General features: G+C 46.9%; 1 protein-coding gene across 2 annotated transcripts; it reads left to right on the top strand.

Annotated features, from left to right (window-relative positions):
• The first annotated feature begins 23 nt into the window (after positions 1 to 23).
• On the top strand, positions 24 to 6,849 carry SLC35B1 (solute carrier family 35 member B1). 2 transcript variants are annotated; one of them, XM_043962431.1, is made up of 9 exons: positions 24 to 434; positions 1,465 to 1,568; positions 2,188 to 2,318; positions 2,573 to 2,603; positions 3,307 to 3,464; positions 4,303 to 4,429; positions 5,130 to 5,236; positions 5,384 to 5,537; positions 6,270 to 6,849. In XM_043962431.1, the coding sequence occupies exons 1-9, from the start codon at positions 214 to 216 to the stop codon at positions 6,320 to 6,322; spliced, it is 1,086 nt and encodes a 361-aa protein (XP_043818366.1). In that variant the 5' UTR covers positions 24 to 213; the 3' UTR covers positions 6,323 to 6,849. The 2 variants fall into 2 exon arrangements, with proteins under 2 accessions (XP_043818366.1, XP_043818367.1); XM_043962432.1 differs by lacking the exon at positions 24 to 434 and adding an exon at positions 1,083 to 1,253 and having other exon boundaries at positions 2,213 to 2,318.
• The last annotated feature ends 8,757 nt before the right edge of the window (positions 6,850 to 15,606 follow it).

Genomic DNA, 15,606 nt, shown 5'->3' with positions numbered 1-15,606 from the left:
GACTGCCTTGTTGGAAAGACTCAGGATTGTGCCTTTTCCCGCGGAGGCCTAGGCGTCTTCGGCCATCAAGAAAGACATCAAGGCCCGGAAGTGTGTCTTCCTCGGCGCAGTATGTCGAAAGAACCCGCAGGCACTTCCTCCGCCCTCGCCCGGATCTGGCAGCTGCGAAGATAACCCCGGGCCTTGCGGCGCCGGCGGTCGCAGGCAGCCCTTATGAGGGCCCAGTCGCCGGTGTGCGATGTCCGGCTGGAGCTGCCACTGCCAGCGCCGTCGCAGCCGTCATCTCTGGGCACTCTGAGTGAGGCTCGCGCCGGCCCGGCTCCGCGCCTCATGGCCGCCAGCGGCGCCCTGGTGCCCGATCGACTGCGCCTGCCGCTCTGCTTTCTGGGCGTCTTCATCTGTTACTTCTATTATGGGATACTGCAGGAAAAGATGTGAGCCCCCCGACCCCCGGGGCTCTCAGGCCGGGCCAGGGGCACGAGCTCAGGCTTCCCGGGAGGCTCTGGCCCCCCACCCATCCCCAGACCTCGGGGGGCTTCCCGCCACCGCATGCTCCACGGACGCGGGCTCCCCGCGACCACTTCATCCCTGCACACTGCCCTTCCCGGGACTCGGGGCCATGTGGGTGGCGTGGCTCGTGCCCAGACCCTCCACGCCCTCTGCGATCCGAGGAAAAGACCGTAGGACCCCCCCCCCCCCGGGGGCGGGGGCGGGGTGGAGCTGGGGAGGGTGCCACAAGTCAGCTAACAACAATAACAATACCTAACTACAGCTTAGAATGCATTGTAAGGTTAGCAAAGCGCTTGACAAATGTTATCTCACTGATCCCCCACCAGAATCCTGGGAGGTATTATTATCCCCATTTTGCAGATGAAGAAACTGAGGCTGGGAGAGGTTATGAGATTTGCTCAAGGTCACTCAACTAATAAGTGTCTGAGACCAGATTTGAACTCGAGTCTTAGTGACCCCAGGTTGAAGTGTTCTGTGCACTGTATGTGTAGGTAGGGAAGGAAGTAAAGCATTTACTGGAGACTCACCCCAGCCCCACCTTTGTCTTAAGATCATATCTTGAGTAAGTGGCAAAAAGGAGACTTGAACTCAGCTCTTCATACCCCGGAGACCAAGACTTTCCATGGCACTACCACTGCCCAAGACCAACGGTCATCTTGGGGAAGTTTTTCCAGTTTTCTCTGGAAAGGTGACTTGTTGGAGAGCTGAACCTTGGAATCAGGAAGGCCCAGGCTAAATTTCATGTAAGACTTAGTAGTTATATGAGTAGTAGCGGGCCATTTAACTTTTCCTAAGTCGGGTTTTCCTCATCTGTGAAATGGGAGTAATGATAACAGTACCTGCATCGCAGGGTGTTTGTAAGGAGCCAATGAGATGTCTGTAAAGTGCATTGCAAACTTTTTTGAACCCTATTAATTTTAGCTGCTTTTATAATTCTTCTTATTTCCTTTTCAGCACCAGGGGAAAGTATGGGGAGGGTGCCAAACAAGAGAAGTTCACATTTGCCTTAACCTTGGTTTTCATCCAGTGTGTGATCAATGCAGTATTTGCCAAGATCTGTGAGTACTTCATCAGGGAGAGACTACCATCAGGCCCTGGGTGCTAACTGATTCTTGCCTAGCCCCATAGTGTTTAAAGCCCCAGAGCTGTGTTGATGCTATCCCTGTGCCACCTTTCTGCTGCAGAACTCACTGACTTGTTTGGGGAGAGATTCCTTAGACAAATCCTTTATGTCAGAAGGAAGAAATGAAAAGAGTAGGCGTCCTTTGTGTTTTACACACCCTTGCTGAAGATGTGATTTATTTCATTGCTCTAACTCTACTTTCTCTATCCATTTCAGGAATTTGTTGGCCTAGTTAGTTTAAATTATTTTCCCTCTTTGAACCACCCTTATCTTCTCCCTCACCCCTACTACTAGTATAGGATCAACTGTCCGATTTAATCTGGACAGAATGTCCTCTGGGAAATAAATAACCAACAGGTGGGCCCTGAGAATAGATTCAGAGAAAAGAGAACACATAATCCCTTAGAAAGTTTCCACTTTAATGGGAATAGAAACAGTTCCTGTCCTTTGGGAGCTTCCTTTCTTGAACATTTCACAATTCCCATGCCTCTCTGCCCTGTGGTCAGTCCTAGCCCTCCCAGGCTTCTCTTGTATGTTTTTTTGTCTTCTCCCAGTGATCCAGTTTTTTGACACTGCCAGGGTGGATCGGACCAGGAGCTGGCTCTATGCAGCCTGCTCTCTCTCTTATGTGGGTGCCATGGTCTCCAGCAACTCTGCATTACAGTTTGTCAACTACCCAACTCAGGTGAAACTCCAAGGAACGGTACATGGGTTGGAGGGTAGCCCCGGGCAGATGCTTAGAGCTCTTTCCTTGGATTTGCATCTCTACACTAAAAGAGAAAGTCTTCTGTTGAGGCCACAGGGTCGAGCTTAGTGAAAGAGGGAGGTTTGGATGGAAAGTACAGCTGGAAATTGAGCAAAACACTGAAATGTTGGCAGTATCTGAGTCATAGGGTGATAGAATTTGATCAGCTATACCTTCCCTCCTTTTTTTTTAAGGTCCTTGGCAAATCCTGTAAACCTATTCCAGGTAAGCAGTGTTGAAGTTCCCCAACCCTATTCCCTCTGTGGCTCAAAGCTACATTACTGACTGGTCTTTTATAATCCCAACTTTTCATCTCCTTCTAGTCAAATCCTTTAATTCCACCCTGCCCCATGACTTCTGCTATCCCATTCATCATTCTATTCAGACTTAAGAGATTCTGCCTTTAGATTATATTAAATATAATTTTTCCTATTAAAATTCAAGGTAGTGGGCAGCTAGGTGGCGCAGTGGATAAAGCGCTGGCCTTGGATTCAGGAGGACCTGAGTTCAAATGTGGCCTCAGACACTTGACACTAGCTGTGTGACCTTGGGCAAGTCACTTAACCCTCATTGCCCCGCCAAAAAAAAAAAAAAAGGCTCATTTCCCTGGGGACTGGAGGCTGACTTCTCTCAGATTATCAATTATATTAGAATTACGTATGTCTTTTTATTAGAATTACATATTATTCCCTTCCCTCCAAAGCTGAGCTATACCTTTCTACTCACTTCACCTTTGCTCTTTCCAACCTGTCATGCCCTTTGCTCTACTCGGCCCTATTACCCAATTTGCCCTCTCTTCCTGCCAGCTCCAGGACCTTCTCATTCCCCTGCTGCCCCACCCTCTAGTTAACACCATTCTACAATGAGATCTTCAGCTCCTTCCCCTCTCCTTGGGAAGGTGGCTGAATCTCCTGCTTCCTCTGTGTAGTTATGCTCCTTGGAGTGACCCTCCTGAAGAAGAAATACCCAGTGGCTAAATACCTCTGCGTGCTTTTGATTGTGGCTGGAGTGGCACTCTTCATGTATAAGCCCAAAAAGGCAGTTGGAGTTGAAGAGCATTTGGTTGGCTATGGAGAGCTACTTCTGGTATGAAGTTCCTGCTGGGGGAGTTGTTGGAACCCTTTTTGCTCTGTAACACTCCTCATCTTTTCCTAATAGCAAGGATCCTTACCCTGCTAGGCTCTTGGGGAAGGCCTGGGTATTGAGCTGCCTCTCTCCTTCCCCAGAGGGTGTGTGTGAGGTTTAAAGCCAAGGACTGTCAGTTTTGTGTCAAAAGCTCCCTGCTAACACCTGGACCCTGCAGTAGGACATCACTAGAGATTGTGTGTAAAATCCCCAAAGTCCAAGGAAAGAAGGAATATTTCTTTGGGTTCTTCCACACCTGGGTTCTGAGAACCTCAGAGAGAGGAAGAAGTCTGTTATGTTCTGAGTCAGGGTTGGTGTTCTCTACTCTGATCCGTACCTGTCAGCCTCGGGTGTAGTGTTTAAGTCTTAGTGGGGAGGGAAGTTGCCTGTTTCTCTGGAAAGTGCTAACTCTCCCGTGCCATTGATTGATTACCCCACTGCCCTGGAGACTGGCTAAGAAAGAAGCATGCCTTTGCATGACCTGAAGAGCTGAGATGGGGCCTCTATTGAAGCAGCTTGGCAAGGGGGACAGGGCCCTGCCCTTGAAGCCAGGAAGAACTGGACCCAAATCCTGCCTCCTGAGCAAGTCATGTAACTGCCCTGGGCCTCAGCTTCCTTATTGTCAGATGAGGGGGTTGGACTCAGTAACCTCTTGGGTCCCGTCCTGCTCTAAATCGATGGTTCTGTGAACCTTTGTACAGAGGCCTAAGACAGCTGTTCTCAGAGAAGCCCCGAGGGGGAGAGCCATGCCTTCCCTTTGCTGACCCTTTGCCCTCATGCTGCTCCCTCCATTTCTCAGCTGCTGTCCCTGACACTGGATGGTCTGACAGGTGTCTCCCAGGATCACATGCGAGCTCATTACCAGACAGGCTCTAACCACATGATGCTGAACATAAACGTCTGGTCTACTTTGCTCTTGGGAGCTGGTAAGAAGCCAGTTCTGCTGTTTCCACCATTTACCCCTGGATGGCAAGCTCTCCTGATCTAGGTCAGCCACAGACTCAGCCTCCTAATGCCAACCTTTTGGGGTGCCCAGCAGCTGGCCTTGGCTTCAAGGGGTCATGTGTCAGAAACCCTAAATTCTGGAGAAACCCCATACATTCCCATCACATCCTCATTGCTTGTCATCTGTATTCAGCACACTGAGTTAACAGGCATTGATTGGGCACCTGTTGTGGGCCAAGCCCTAGGCAAGGTGTCAAGAGAAGACACATGATTGAGAGGAGATTACAGTCATGAGTGGGGAGACAGCCTGCCTTCAAGAAGCATGTGGTCTACAGGAGAAGTGAGAAACCAATGTAAATTTAGCCCAATGCTAAATTTCTGGTTTCTACTCTGGTTGCTTGAACAGGATCTGCTGCCAAGCTTTGAGATTCTAATTTATCCAATCACAAAAAGTCAAGAGACAGAACAGGGAAAGTTGCATGGTGGGACAGGAATAATTTCCAAGCCCTAAGTTCTTCTTTGCTCCATGTGCTCTCTTTCCCAACCCTAATTCTCCAGAGATCTGAGTGACCCCCTGGGGTTCCGGCTTCCTGAAAGTACATGTGTGAAGGGAACTTTAGTTGGGGAGGCTCCCAGCTCCTTTCTCACATAAACTTTGCTGTCTTGTTGCTCCCCACCCAGGAATCCTGTTCACTGGGGAATTCTGGGACTTCCTTAGCTTTGCTGAGCGATATCCCAGTGTCCTTTACAACATCCTTCTGTTTGGCCTAACCAGTGCCCTGGGCCAGGTAAGTCCCCCAAAATGAAGCTTGTCCAGGGGAAGAGTGGTCACCTTACCCATAAACTTCCATGCTGTTGTTTTTTTGAAGACCTAAGTCTTGGAATAAGATGCCTGTCCTTGGGCTGAACTTATTTCTCTGTGTTTCTCTTTCCAGAGCTTTATCTTCATGACAGTTGTGTACTTTGGCCCTCTGACCTGCTCCATTATTACCACAACCCGCAAGTTCTTCACCATCTTGGCATCTGTGATTCTCTTTGCTAACCCAATCAGCTCCATGCAGTGGGTGGGCACCGTGCTAGTGTTCATGGGTGAGTTTTCCTGCCTCGAACATCTGGCTGAGCTCTGGCAGTGGCTTAAGCTTTGAGCATGATGGGCACATCTTAGTGTGAGGAATATTATTTGAGGTCTCCTTACCCTGATCAGGTTGGAAGCTCATTAATGGGCCTTATCCTAAAACTGAATGGCACATGCTTTAACCTGTTCCCATTTTTTTTCCAGCCTGGGCTGTTCATATCTCCTCAGGCTGCCCAGGGGCTCATCTTACTGGCACCAGACTTGGTGCCAATTCCTGATTTTCATTAGCTTCCCAGACTCAAGAAAGCCACCATTTTCTGCCTCCCTAGTAGCAGAGACTACAGACCTGCACCACCTCATCATGGGGAGTCCATTTAGTTAGTGATCATATGCTTATTGTCTGATTAATTCAACCTAGCCATGGTCTGAGTCAAAGCAGCTTTAAAGTTGATACCAAGTAGCTTTCGATCTTTCTGAATTTTACCAGTATTTTCCACGCTTCTCTGTATTTTAGAATTGTTTAAGTTGCTGCCTGACCATGGCCTGGGCTCCCAAGGGAGTTTTGATACCTGTGTTGTGCATTACATTTTATTTAAAGCCGTTGATTTCTTTTGAGCCTGACCTCATTTATTTCCCATCCTGGCTATGTGTAGATCTATAGGGCTGGGCTTGAGGCCCATCTCCTCTGACATTTCATCCCTCCTTGGGGAAGCTAAGTTCATTTCTCATTCTCTCTCCCTACATAGGTCTCGGCCTGGATGCCAAGTTTGGCAAAGGTTCCAAGAAGACATCCCTCTAGGAAGATCCAGGGATTCACTCCAAGGCCATTTAACTTATTTGCTCGAATCTCAGTATCTTCCTGAGAACTGGACTCAACTAGGGGAGAGGAAGGGTTCTAGTTTTTTTTTTTTTTTAAAGAAAGAAATCATAGGTTCTAAAAAAGTGAAATTGTTGGGTTTTGCTTTTTTTTTTTTAATAGGAATGAGTAATGACTTTTGTTTGTGGTAAGATGGAGGGGGGCAGTAACCTAGCCTACCTCAATAAAAAGAAGAGGGAGATTTTAATCATTTTCCCAGGTTTCTTCCTCTATCTTGGTCTGCTTGGATCAGGCAGGTGATTTGCTGGCAGTGTGAAAATGAGGGGGAAGTTGAAAGCTCATCGCATGGATCCAGCCATTCCCTTCTCTTCAAGCCAGGGCTTGGCTACTGACAGATGTCTCTGGGGAGAGTCTCAAAATAACCACTTCAGATAGTTCTTTCTCCAGTAATTTATCTTTCTGGTGTCCAAGAAGTTCTTAGCAAAAGTAAAAGCAACTGCTATCTCCTCGTGGATTTTCTCTTGTTGTGATAGGGGCGAAGTGCAGCCATAGCTGCAGAGCTTGCTGTGAATTTGATACTTCTGACACCTCTTTCCCCCACGGGAGGAGAAAACTTTTCCAAACTGGAAACCCAGCCTGTGTAGGAAGGGAGCTGGGAAGGTGTGTTGATGTACTTTTTCCTGCTTACCTCCTTTGCTCTCTCCTGCTTTTAGTCCACCTACTTCCCTGGGGGATGTGGGGAGGTAGAGAGAGAGCAGCAGGATCCATTCTTCCTCTTCCTCTGTTCTCCAGAGCTGTTAAAGATTCACAGCCCGCTGTCACACAGGCCCCTGCCAAGGTGCCACAGTGCCAGCCTCTGCCTGCTGAAGGGGGCACTCGCAAAGGGCCCTGGCATGTCGCCCCAATTGAAGTTCTGTTGTGAGTGTGTGTGGAGGAGAGTCTCCCGCCCAGCGCTGTCTTCAAAGTTGGAGAGCACAATCCTCCAAAGAGCAAACTTTACACATGAAAGTGCATTTTCACCAGCTGCCTCTCTGCCTCCATCTGTTCAGCAGCCCCAGCCCCTTGGCTCTCCAGATGGGAGCCCAGCCTCCTTCCTGAGCGCTGGCTTCGCCTCCCCCTAGCCAACCTTTCAAGCCCTGGTTCAGATTTCATTAATCTCCCTCCCTGGGCGGGGAAGGGGTGTTTCTGTAGTTTTGTCCCAAAGGGCGCCTCTCCCTCTAAACTCCACCTCCTTGGAAGCAGAGTTGTAGAGCGCATCTGCTCACATCTTGCTCTTTCTCACCTTTCTCCTTCTTCCTCAGCTCCCTTCATTCAGAAAGCCTGCATCAATTAACTCTCTTCCTGCTGGTAAAGAGCCTTTCCAAATCTAGCTTCTCCACTGGGTTATCCTAGATGGGTAGAGCATGTTGTTAACAAGGCCCCAGTCTTTGATTTGCTTCCCACCTAGATGAGTTAGCTCACCACCAAGAAAAATTGGCTGCTTAAAAAAATGCCTGCTGTTGGTCACCAGGGTACCAGGCTAGAGTGGGCGTGGCTCAGCATGACCTCTCCCTGCTACTGGAGTACAGCTCCCAGCATGCATCTAATTAAGGTGGAACAAGAGCAGCAGCAGGGGGGCCTGGGCTGGTTCAAAATGATGGGAGGGAAAAGGTATTTTAGGTTCCACAAATCAAAAAGGAAGAAGAGAGAATTGATCTGGATTCACTTTACCAGACTTCTCTAGGACTCTAGAGCAGTCTAGCACTGGGCTTGGATGTCAGGAAGACCTGGGTTCAAATCCTAGCTGTGTGACCACTGAGCAAGTAATTTAACTTCTCTGGTTTTCCTGTCCTTAAAATGAGGGGGTTGGACTCAGTGGCTCGTAAGATCCCTTCTAACTCTATTTTTGTGTGTGTGGGGGGCAATGAGGGTTAAGTGACTTGCCCAGGGTCACACAGCTAGTGAGTGTCAAGTGTGTGAGGTCAGATTTGAACTCAGGTCCTCCTGAATCCAGGGCCAGTGCCCTATATACTGTGCGACCTAGCTGGCCCTCCTAACTCTAAATCCATGATCCAATGCGGGGACTAAGTTTTGTGAACCACAGGGACTTGCTCCATGCAATCACAGAAAACATTTATTGTCTGCCCTCACTTTGGGAGCAGAGTGACCCACAGGTCATGCTAGCAAGGTGCTATATCCCTACCTTCATTTGGTCAAAGTCTGTTTGCTCTGCATGGAACAGGTCTCAGAAGCTAAGCAGTCTGGCTCAGAGATCTTGCTTTGTTCAGCCAACCCCAAGAGGTATCACTTAGTGCCTTCGATTTCAAACCACAAAATTGAAAGCACTTTTCACCTGTGGCCCTCTCTAGACAGATTGGACAACCAAGGCTCCATAGTTAATCTTCAGATGGCTTGTTGTGGGAAAGTTGTGTGGATTCCCCACTACCCCCCTCCCCTCAGCTTTTCTGATTGTCATTAGTGTTGAAATGAGTGAATTTCTTGAGGTTTATTACAACTGTGGACTTGGGGGTGGCAGGAAAACAAGATCTGGGAGCAAATAGCTATCGATAACCTATAAAGGTGATCATCGAAAACTGCATAATATCCTTTGCTCTAAAGTCCCTTTAAGGTAGGGAAGAATTGGCTTTGTTGTATCCCTTTTGCTGATAAACTAAGACCCAGAAAATTGAAGTCATTTTCTCAAGGTCAGTGGAAAAGCAGGGATTGGAATTTAGGACTCCTGACTCTTGGTTCAGCAATCACAATCAAAGATTTTTCTCCATGATAGTCAGACACCCGGAATGACATTGTATGCCCTTCACCATCTTCCCCGGTGTCCTGCTTTCCCAATTCCTTTGGTCTTGATTAATCAGCTTTTTACATTTTATGAGGTACAACTGGTCACTTGCCTCAAATGCCCTGGCAGAAAAACTGTCCTGGGCCCCCGCAAGATCATCCAACCCTCCCCACTGGGAGAATACCATCTGTCTCTAGGAGTAATAATCTTTGCATTTTAGAGCTCTCTTCCTTTGAGAGCACATTGCTATTTAACATCTTCTTTTATCCTCACGACATCCATAAGAACTGAGAACGTGCATCAGTGGAGGGAATTTCCACACTAGGAAGGACCCACAGTAACCAAATCACAGACCTGTGATTTCTCCATACCCCTCCCCAGTTGGGCTCCATGCCCATTAAAGACTGACGAGAAGTGGGTATCTACAACTGAATGATTCTCCCCATCTGACATGGGGAAATAGAGCCAGGGAAGGTAAGTAACATGCCAAGGTCACACGGTTAAATCAATTGGAAAGCAGAGACTAGAAGCTTCTTTAATGAAAGGTAATTTTCCCTATACAAAGAGTTAGCAACCTCTTCTGCTCTGAGTAGCCCTTAGCGCTTTTAAGTGATGCTGTTGACTCCCAGATGTGTAAGAGAGAAGGGGGAAAGGGAGACTGTGGAAAGGATATAAAGGAAAGGCAGTGGGATGGGTGGATGTGGTTTTTGGGTGAATGGCTTCTTTAAGATTAAGCCAGCTCAGCATGAGATCTCACTAAGCCTGAAAGGCTTCAAGTATGTCTTGGCTGAGGACTGGCCTAGCTAAAGTGAGGGCTGCTCTGATCATCAGGTTGGTTGCAGATGATGGATCTGGGGACCACTTAAGTCCTAGAGAACTTGGAATCAACAAGTATTCATTAAACATCTACTGGGTGGTTAATAGAGAGTGGAAATGCAAAAGTGAGATAGCCCCTGCCTTTCCACAGCTTATATCTGAGGAGGGCAGGGGGCCCACCTTTGTCACGGCTCCCTCTGGTGGTCTGGTGGAACCTCTGGACCCTTTCTCACAATAATGCTTTCAAATACAAAATACACAGGATTACAAGAAACTGGTCATATGATTCATTATTAGATTAGATTGAAATAGTTATTGAATATTTTAAGTATATATTTAAATATAGACATATGTATGGTTTTTTAAAAGTTTATACTCCGGAATTGTACAAGCATGATGCATCATATTTATATATAAGTAAATGCAACATGTAATTAAATACAGAGTGGTGGGGGAGGGGAATAGAACACTAACAACTGGAGCGATTCAGGAAGACTCTCAGAAGGAGACAGAGCCATGAAGGGTGATCAGAGTTCCAAGAGAGGAGGAAGAACACTTCAGGTAGAGGCATGGCCATTACAACAGCACAGAGGCAGAAGATGGAACACACAGGGTGGGCCAAAAGTCAAGATGTTTGAATAACTTTGAAAATTATTTTTTCTTTATTTTTTGCCCTTTATGAGATTTGATTTTTCCCATGTAATGTAAATTAATTTCCTATATATACTGTGTATGATGCTTTGGTATTGCAAATTAAAAACAACAAAGGGGTTATTAAAAATGAAACCCCTTTGTGACTTTAGCCCCACCCTGTATGTGTGTGTGTGTTTATATGTGTGTGCATGCACAGGAATAGATATGCAATGTGTGTGCATGCACCTGTACATGCATGCAGAGATATATACATACACGTGCACACACACACATACATACATGCAACAAGCAAGCTGCTTTGACTGAAGTGTCAGCCTGGAACATTGGACTGGAGTCAGGGTTATGAAGAACTTTACATTCCAAACAGGAGTTTGCATTTGGTCCTATCGGCAAGGGGACACAGGCATCCCTGTGCTTTAGGAATATCAATTTGTCAGCTTTGTGGAGGATGGATTCGAAAGGGGAGAAACAATGCAGGGAGACCAATTAGGAGGCTAATCAATAGATAAAACGTGTCTGCTGAACAGTGTGCTACCCCATAGGCATACAAAGACAAAATACAAGTCTCAATGGCCTCTAAGGTCCCTTCTAGTTCTAAAATTATAATCTTGTCCTCAAGGAGCTTACACTCTATTAGAGGAAGTATGCATGTATAAGAATAAGCAAAGGTGGGGTCCGGGGCAGCTAGGTGGTGCAGTGGATAGAGCACCGGCCCTGGAGTGAGGAGGACCTGACACTTAACACTTACTAGCTGTGTGACTTGCCCAAGTCACTTAACCCCAATTGCCTCACTAAAAGAAAAACAAAACAAAGGTGGGGGCAGCTAGGTGGTGAAGTGGATAGAGCACCGGCCCTGGGTTCAGGAGGACCTGAGTTCAAATCCGGCCTCAGACACTTGACACTTATTAGCTGGGGACCCTGGGAAAGTCACTTAATCCTCATTGCCCCTCAAAAAAAAGAATAAGCAAAGGTAAGTTTGGGGGTCTGGAGAGTCACTAACAGGTGGGGAGGGTGTCAGGAAAGGTCTTATGCTGTTGGCACAAAAACTATGAAAGAAGCTGGGGAGTCTAAGCGATGATGAGGAAGAGTATTCTAGGCACAGATGGTACAGTGGGCTTGGGAATCGGGAAGACTCCTCTTCCTAAGTTCAAATCTAACCTCACTTAGCTGTGTGACCCGGGGCAAGTCACTCAACCCTATTTGCCACAGTTTCCTCATCTCAAATGAGCTGGAGAAGAAAATTGCAAACCAGTTCACTATTTGGGGAGCGGGGGGGGGCAATGAGGGTTAAGTGACTTGCCCAGGATCACACAGCTAGTAAGTGTCAAGTGTCTGAGGTAAGATTTGAACTCAGGTTCTCTTGAATCCAGGGCTTGTGCTTTATCCATTGCACCACCTAGCTGCCCCCTAGTCCACTGTCTTTGCCAAGAAAACCCCAAAGGGAGTCACAAAGAGTCAGACAGGACTGAAAAACAACTTAACAACATTCTAGGCACAAGAAAACAATCACGAGGAATGGCAAGATTGCCCATTTGGTCAGACTGAGGGGCATGAATATGTAATAAGCCTGGAAAGGTATTTTGGAGCCAGGTTGTGAAGGTTTTTAAATGCCCATCAGAACAGTTGGTATCTAATCCTAGGGAACCAGTGGACTTTTCTTGAGCAGGGGTGTTTCATGATCAGATCATGGCTTTAAGCATATCACTTTGGCTGCTGTGTGGAGGACGAATTAGCTAGAGAGGAAAGAAACCCATCTAGAGGCCAATGTAAGAGGGGATGAGGGTCTAAACAAAGGTCCTGGCCATGTGAGCTGAGAAAAATGGGGGAATGTGAGAGATTGTGGAGGTAGAATTACTAAGACTTGTCAACCGAATGGATCATATATGGAATGAAGAATCAAAATTGATTCAAAAAAATCCAACCTCCCAGACAATCCTGGGAGACTGAAAGGATGATGGCTCCCTTGATAGAAAAAGGGAGGTTCAGAAGAGGGATGGGTTTTGTAGGGAAAGATAATGAATTCTGATTTGGACATGTTGAGTTTAATATGCCTACAGGGCATTTAGCTTGAAATATCCAATTGGCAGCAGTTGGTTATATAAGAAAGGAGTTTTGGAAAGAGACTGGACTGGGGATATAGATCTGGGAGTCATTTTCATAGGGATGATCATTGAACTCGTAGCTGATGAAGTCACTCAGAGAGAATGAAGAGAGCTAAGAGAAAAAGACAGAGTACATTCACAAAGAAGAGGCAGGACATGAAAGATGATCTAGCAAAAGGAGACAGACAGAGTGGTCAGTCATACAGATAGAGAACCTAGAGGAGAGGTAGCCAGTAGTCCAGGTGAGAGGTAATGGGGAGGGGGCAGCTAGGTGGATCAGTGAACAAAGCATTGGCCCTGGATTCAGGAGGACCTGAGTTTTCAAAGCCAGCCTCAGACACTTGACACTTACTAGCTGTGTGACCCTGGGCAAGTCACTTAACCCTCATTGCCCCAACCGGGGAAAAAAAAAAAAAGGAGAGAGAGAGGGAGAGAGGTAATGGGGGCCTGGAGTAGTATGGTGCTAGTGTTGGATGAGAGAAGGGAATGGTGATATATCATATTTAGATTACAGTGAGGGGGAGAGATCGAACACTAATAACTGGAGCAATTCAGAAAGACCTTTTGAAGGAGGTGGAGCTTTAAAGGGAAGTAAGGAAGAAGAGCACTCCAGGTATAGGAGCTTTAAAGGGAAGTAAGGAAGAAGAGCACACCAGGTATAGGTGATGGCCCTTTCCCAAGACACGGAGGCAGAGGATGTGAGATGTTGAGGAGGTGGATTCAACAAGACTTGGCAACCAATCCGGTATGTGGAGGTGTGAGTGAGAGCAAAGAGTTAAGAACGACTGGGAAATCAGTTTGGTGGAGGGACAAAATCCTGGAGTGTGGAAGGGGAAGACAAAATATCACCAGCAATTGTCAGGTACCAATCTCCTATATTTGACTACCTAGGGCTCCCAGTATTCTAGAATAGGAAAACTCCAGAGGAGAAAAGTGAAGGTGTGTTATGATGCAATAGAAAGAAGACTGGATTTGGATTCACAGGTCTTGGGTTCAAATTTTGCTAACTTTGCTCCTCCCCCCCACCCCCGCCTGTGTGACCCTGAACTAATATTGCAATCTCTCTGCCTCAGTTTCTTCATTTGTTAAATGAAGGAATTGAACTTTATATGCTCTGGGGTGCCTTTTAATTCTAAATTTATGCTTCTATTAATACCAGAATACCCTATGGTAATGCACAGAACTCCTGGTAAATTTTCTCTCCACCTCCACAGCCCTCCCCTCCAGAGCTCCTGCTGATTGGGCCAGGGGAGGATGGGCTCAGTGCCTTTGGTGAGTGGAGGGGTTGTTTGTGACTTCCTGCCCCCTGCCTGGTGCTGTGTGCTTTGATAGCATCTGGGTAGCTAGAGTTGGCACCATTGCTGTGTCTCAGGTTGGCTCCTGACCAGGCTCTCCCTTTATTTCCTCTTGCTCAAAGCAGTAGAACAGTGATAATACTCAGCCTGCAGCTCTCACATCACATGCACCTTGTTCAGTGCAAACCTGAAGCCTTTAGGCCTTCTGTAAAAGCCTCTACAAGGCACAAGGGGATCATGTGCCTCTTTTGGTTACAGGAGATGCAAATGTGGTTCCAAAGACAGGGACCCACAGAATGTCAGAGCTGAAAGAGAGCTTAGACACCAGCTAGGTTAAACCACAGGGGTGCTGGAGCCAGAAAAAGCTGATTGTTAAATTGTCAGTATGAAAATTGGGGGGGAAAAGTACAATTTAGGGTTCAAGTTATTGTTTTGTTGATTCTCTAGACTTGAGAAAGTGATGGGGATGGGGCAGCTAGGTGGCGCAGTGGATAAAGCACCAGCCCTGGATTCAGGAGGACCTGAGTTCAAAGCCAGCCTCAGACACTTGACACTTACTAGCTGTGTGACCCTGGGCAAGTCACTTAACCCTCATTGCCCCACACACACAAAAAAAAAAGTGATGGGGAAATGTTAATAATGTAGGCAAACCTTAAAAGTGTATCCAGGGGCAGCTAGGTGGCGCACTGGCCCTGGATTCAGGAGGACCTGAGTTCAAATACGGCCTCAGACACTTGACACTTACTAGCTGTATGACCCTGGGCAAGTCACTTAACCCTCATTGCCCGGAAGGAAAAAAAAATGTATCCAGGATACATTTTCTTTCCCCAGAGGGCCAGTTGTTAAACCATTACCAGCACACTAAGCATCTCATTTTATAGAGGAGGAAACAGGCCTAGAGAAGGAAAGTGAGTTGTCTGAGGTCACACAGTGAACTGGTGATGGAGCTAGGACCAGATCCCAGCTATCCAGGATTCTTCCCATATGCCCTCCTGGACAGTGCCACTGCCAACTAGCCTCCCTGCCACAGAGCTCCTCTTTCTAATCCATCCTCCAGAAACCTGACCCTCTTCTCAGTCATCCCCAGTGGCTCTTACTGATAGAATCAAATATAAACTCCTTTGTTTCCTATTTACAGCCTTTACAACACAGTTCCAACCTCCCTTTCTAGACTTATTAGAGCTTTGTTCTTCAGTTGCGTCTGACTCTGACCCCTGCAGCCCTACTGTTCTTGTGGTTTCTTGGCAAACAGACTAGAGTGGTTTGCCATTTCCTTCTCTAGTGGATAAAGGCAAACAGAGGTTAAGTGACTTGCCCAGGGTCACACACCTAGTAAGTTTCTGAGGCTGGACTGAACTCAGGTCTTCCTGACTCTAGCTCCAGCACTCTATCCACTGAGCCACCTAGCTTCTTCCTTCATTATAGCTAGGTCCCAAGTAATGAGAATAATGAATCCCCTGAAGTGGTCATGTGTTCAAATTTATACCATTTGAAATTATAATGATGTTAAATGTGGTCATTGGTTCCATCTCCATGGAAATATGCAGTGCCAATGTGTAGGTGCACATTACCCCTCTTTAAATTTCTTATAGTCCAGTCAAAGTGGCCTTCTTACTGTTATAC

The sequence above is a fragment of the Dromiciops gliroides genome, chromosome 4, assembly GCF_019393635.1.
Source record: "Dromiciops gliroides isolate mDroGli1 chromosome 4, mDroGli1.pri, whole genome shotgun sequence".
NCBI classification, from domain to species: Eukaryota; Metazoa; Chordata; class Mammalia; order Microbiotheria; family Microbiotheriidae; genus Dromiciops; species Dromiciops gliroides.
This window is presented reverse-complemented; position numbering and strand designations above follow the sequence as displayed.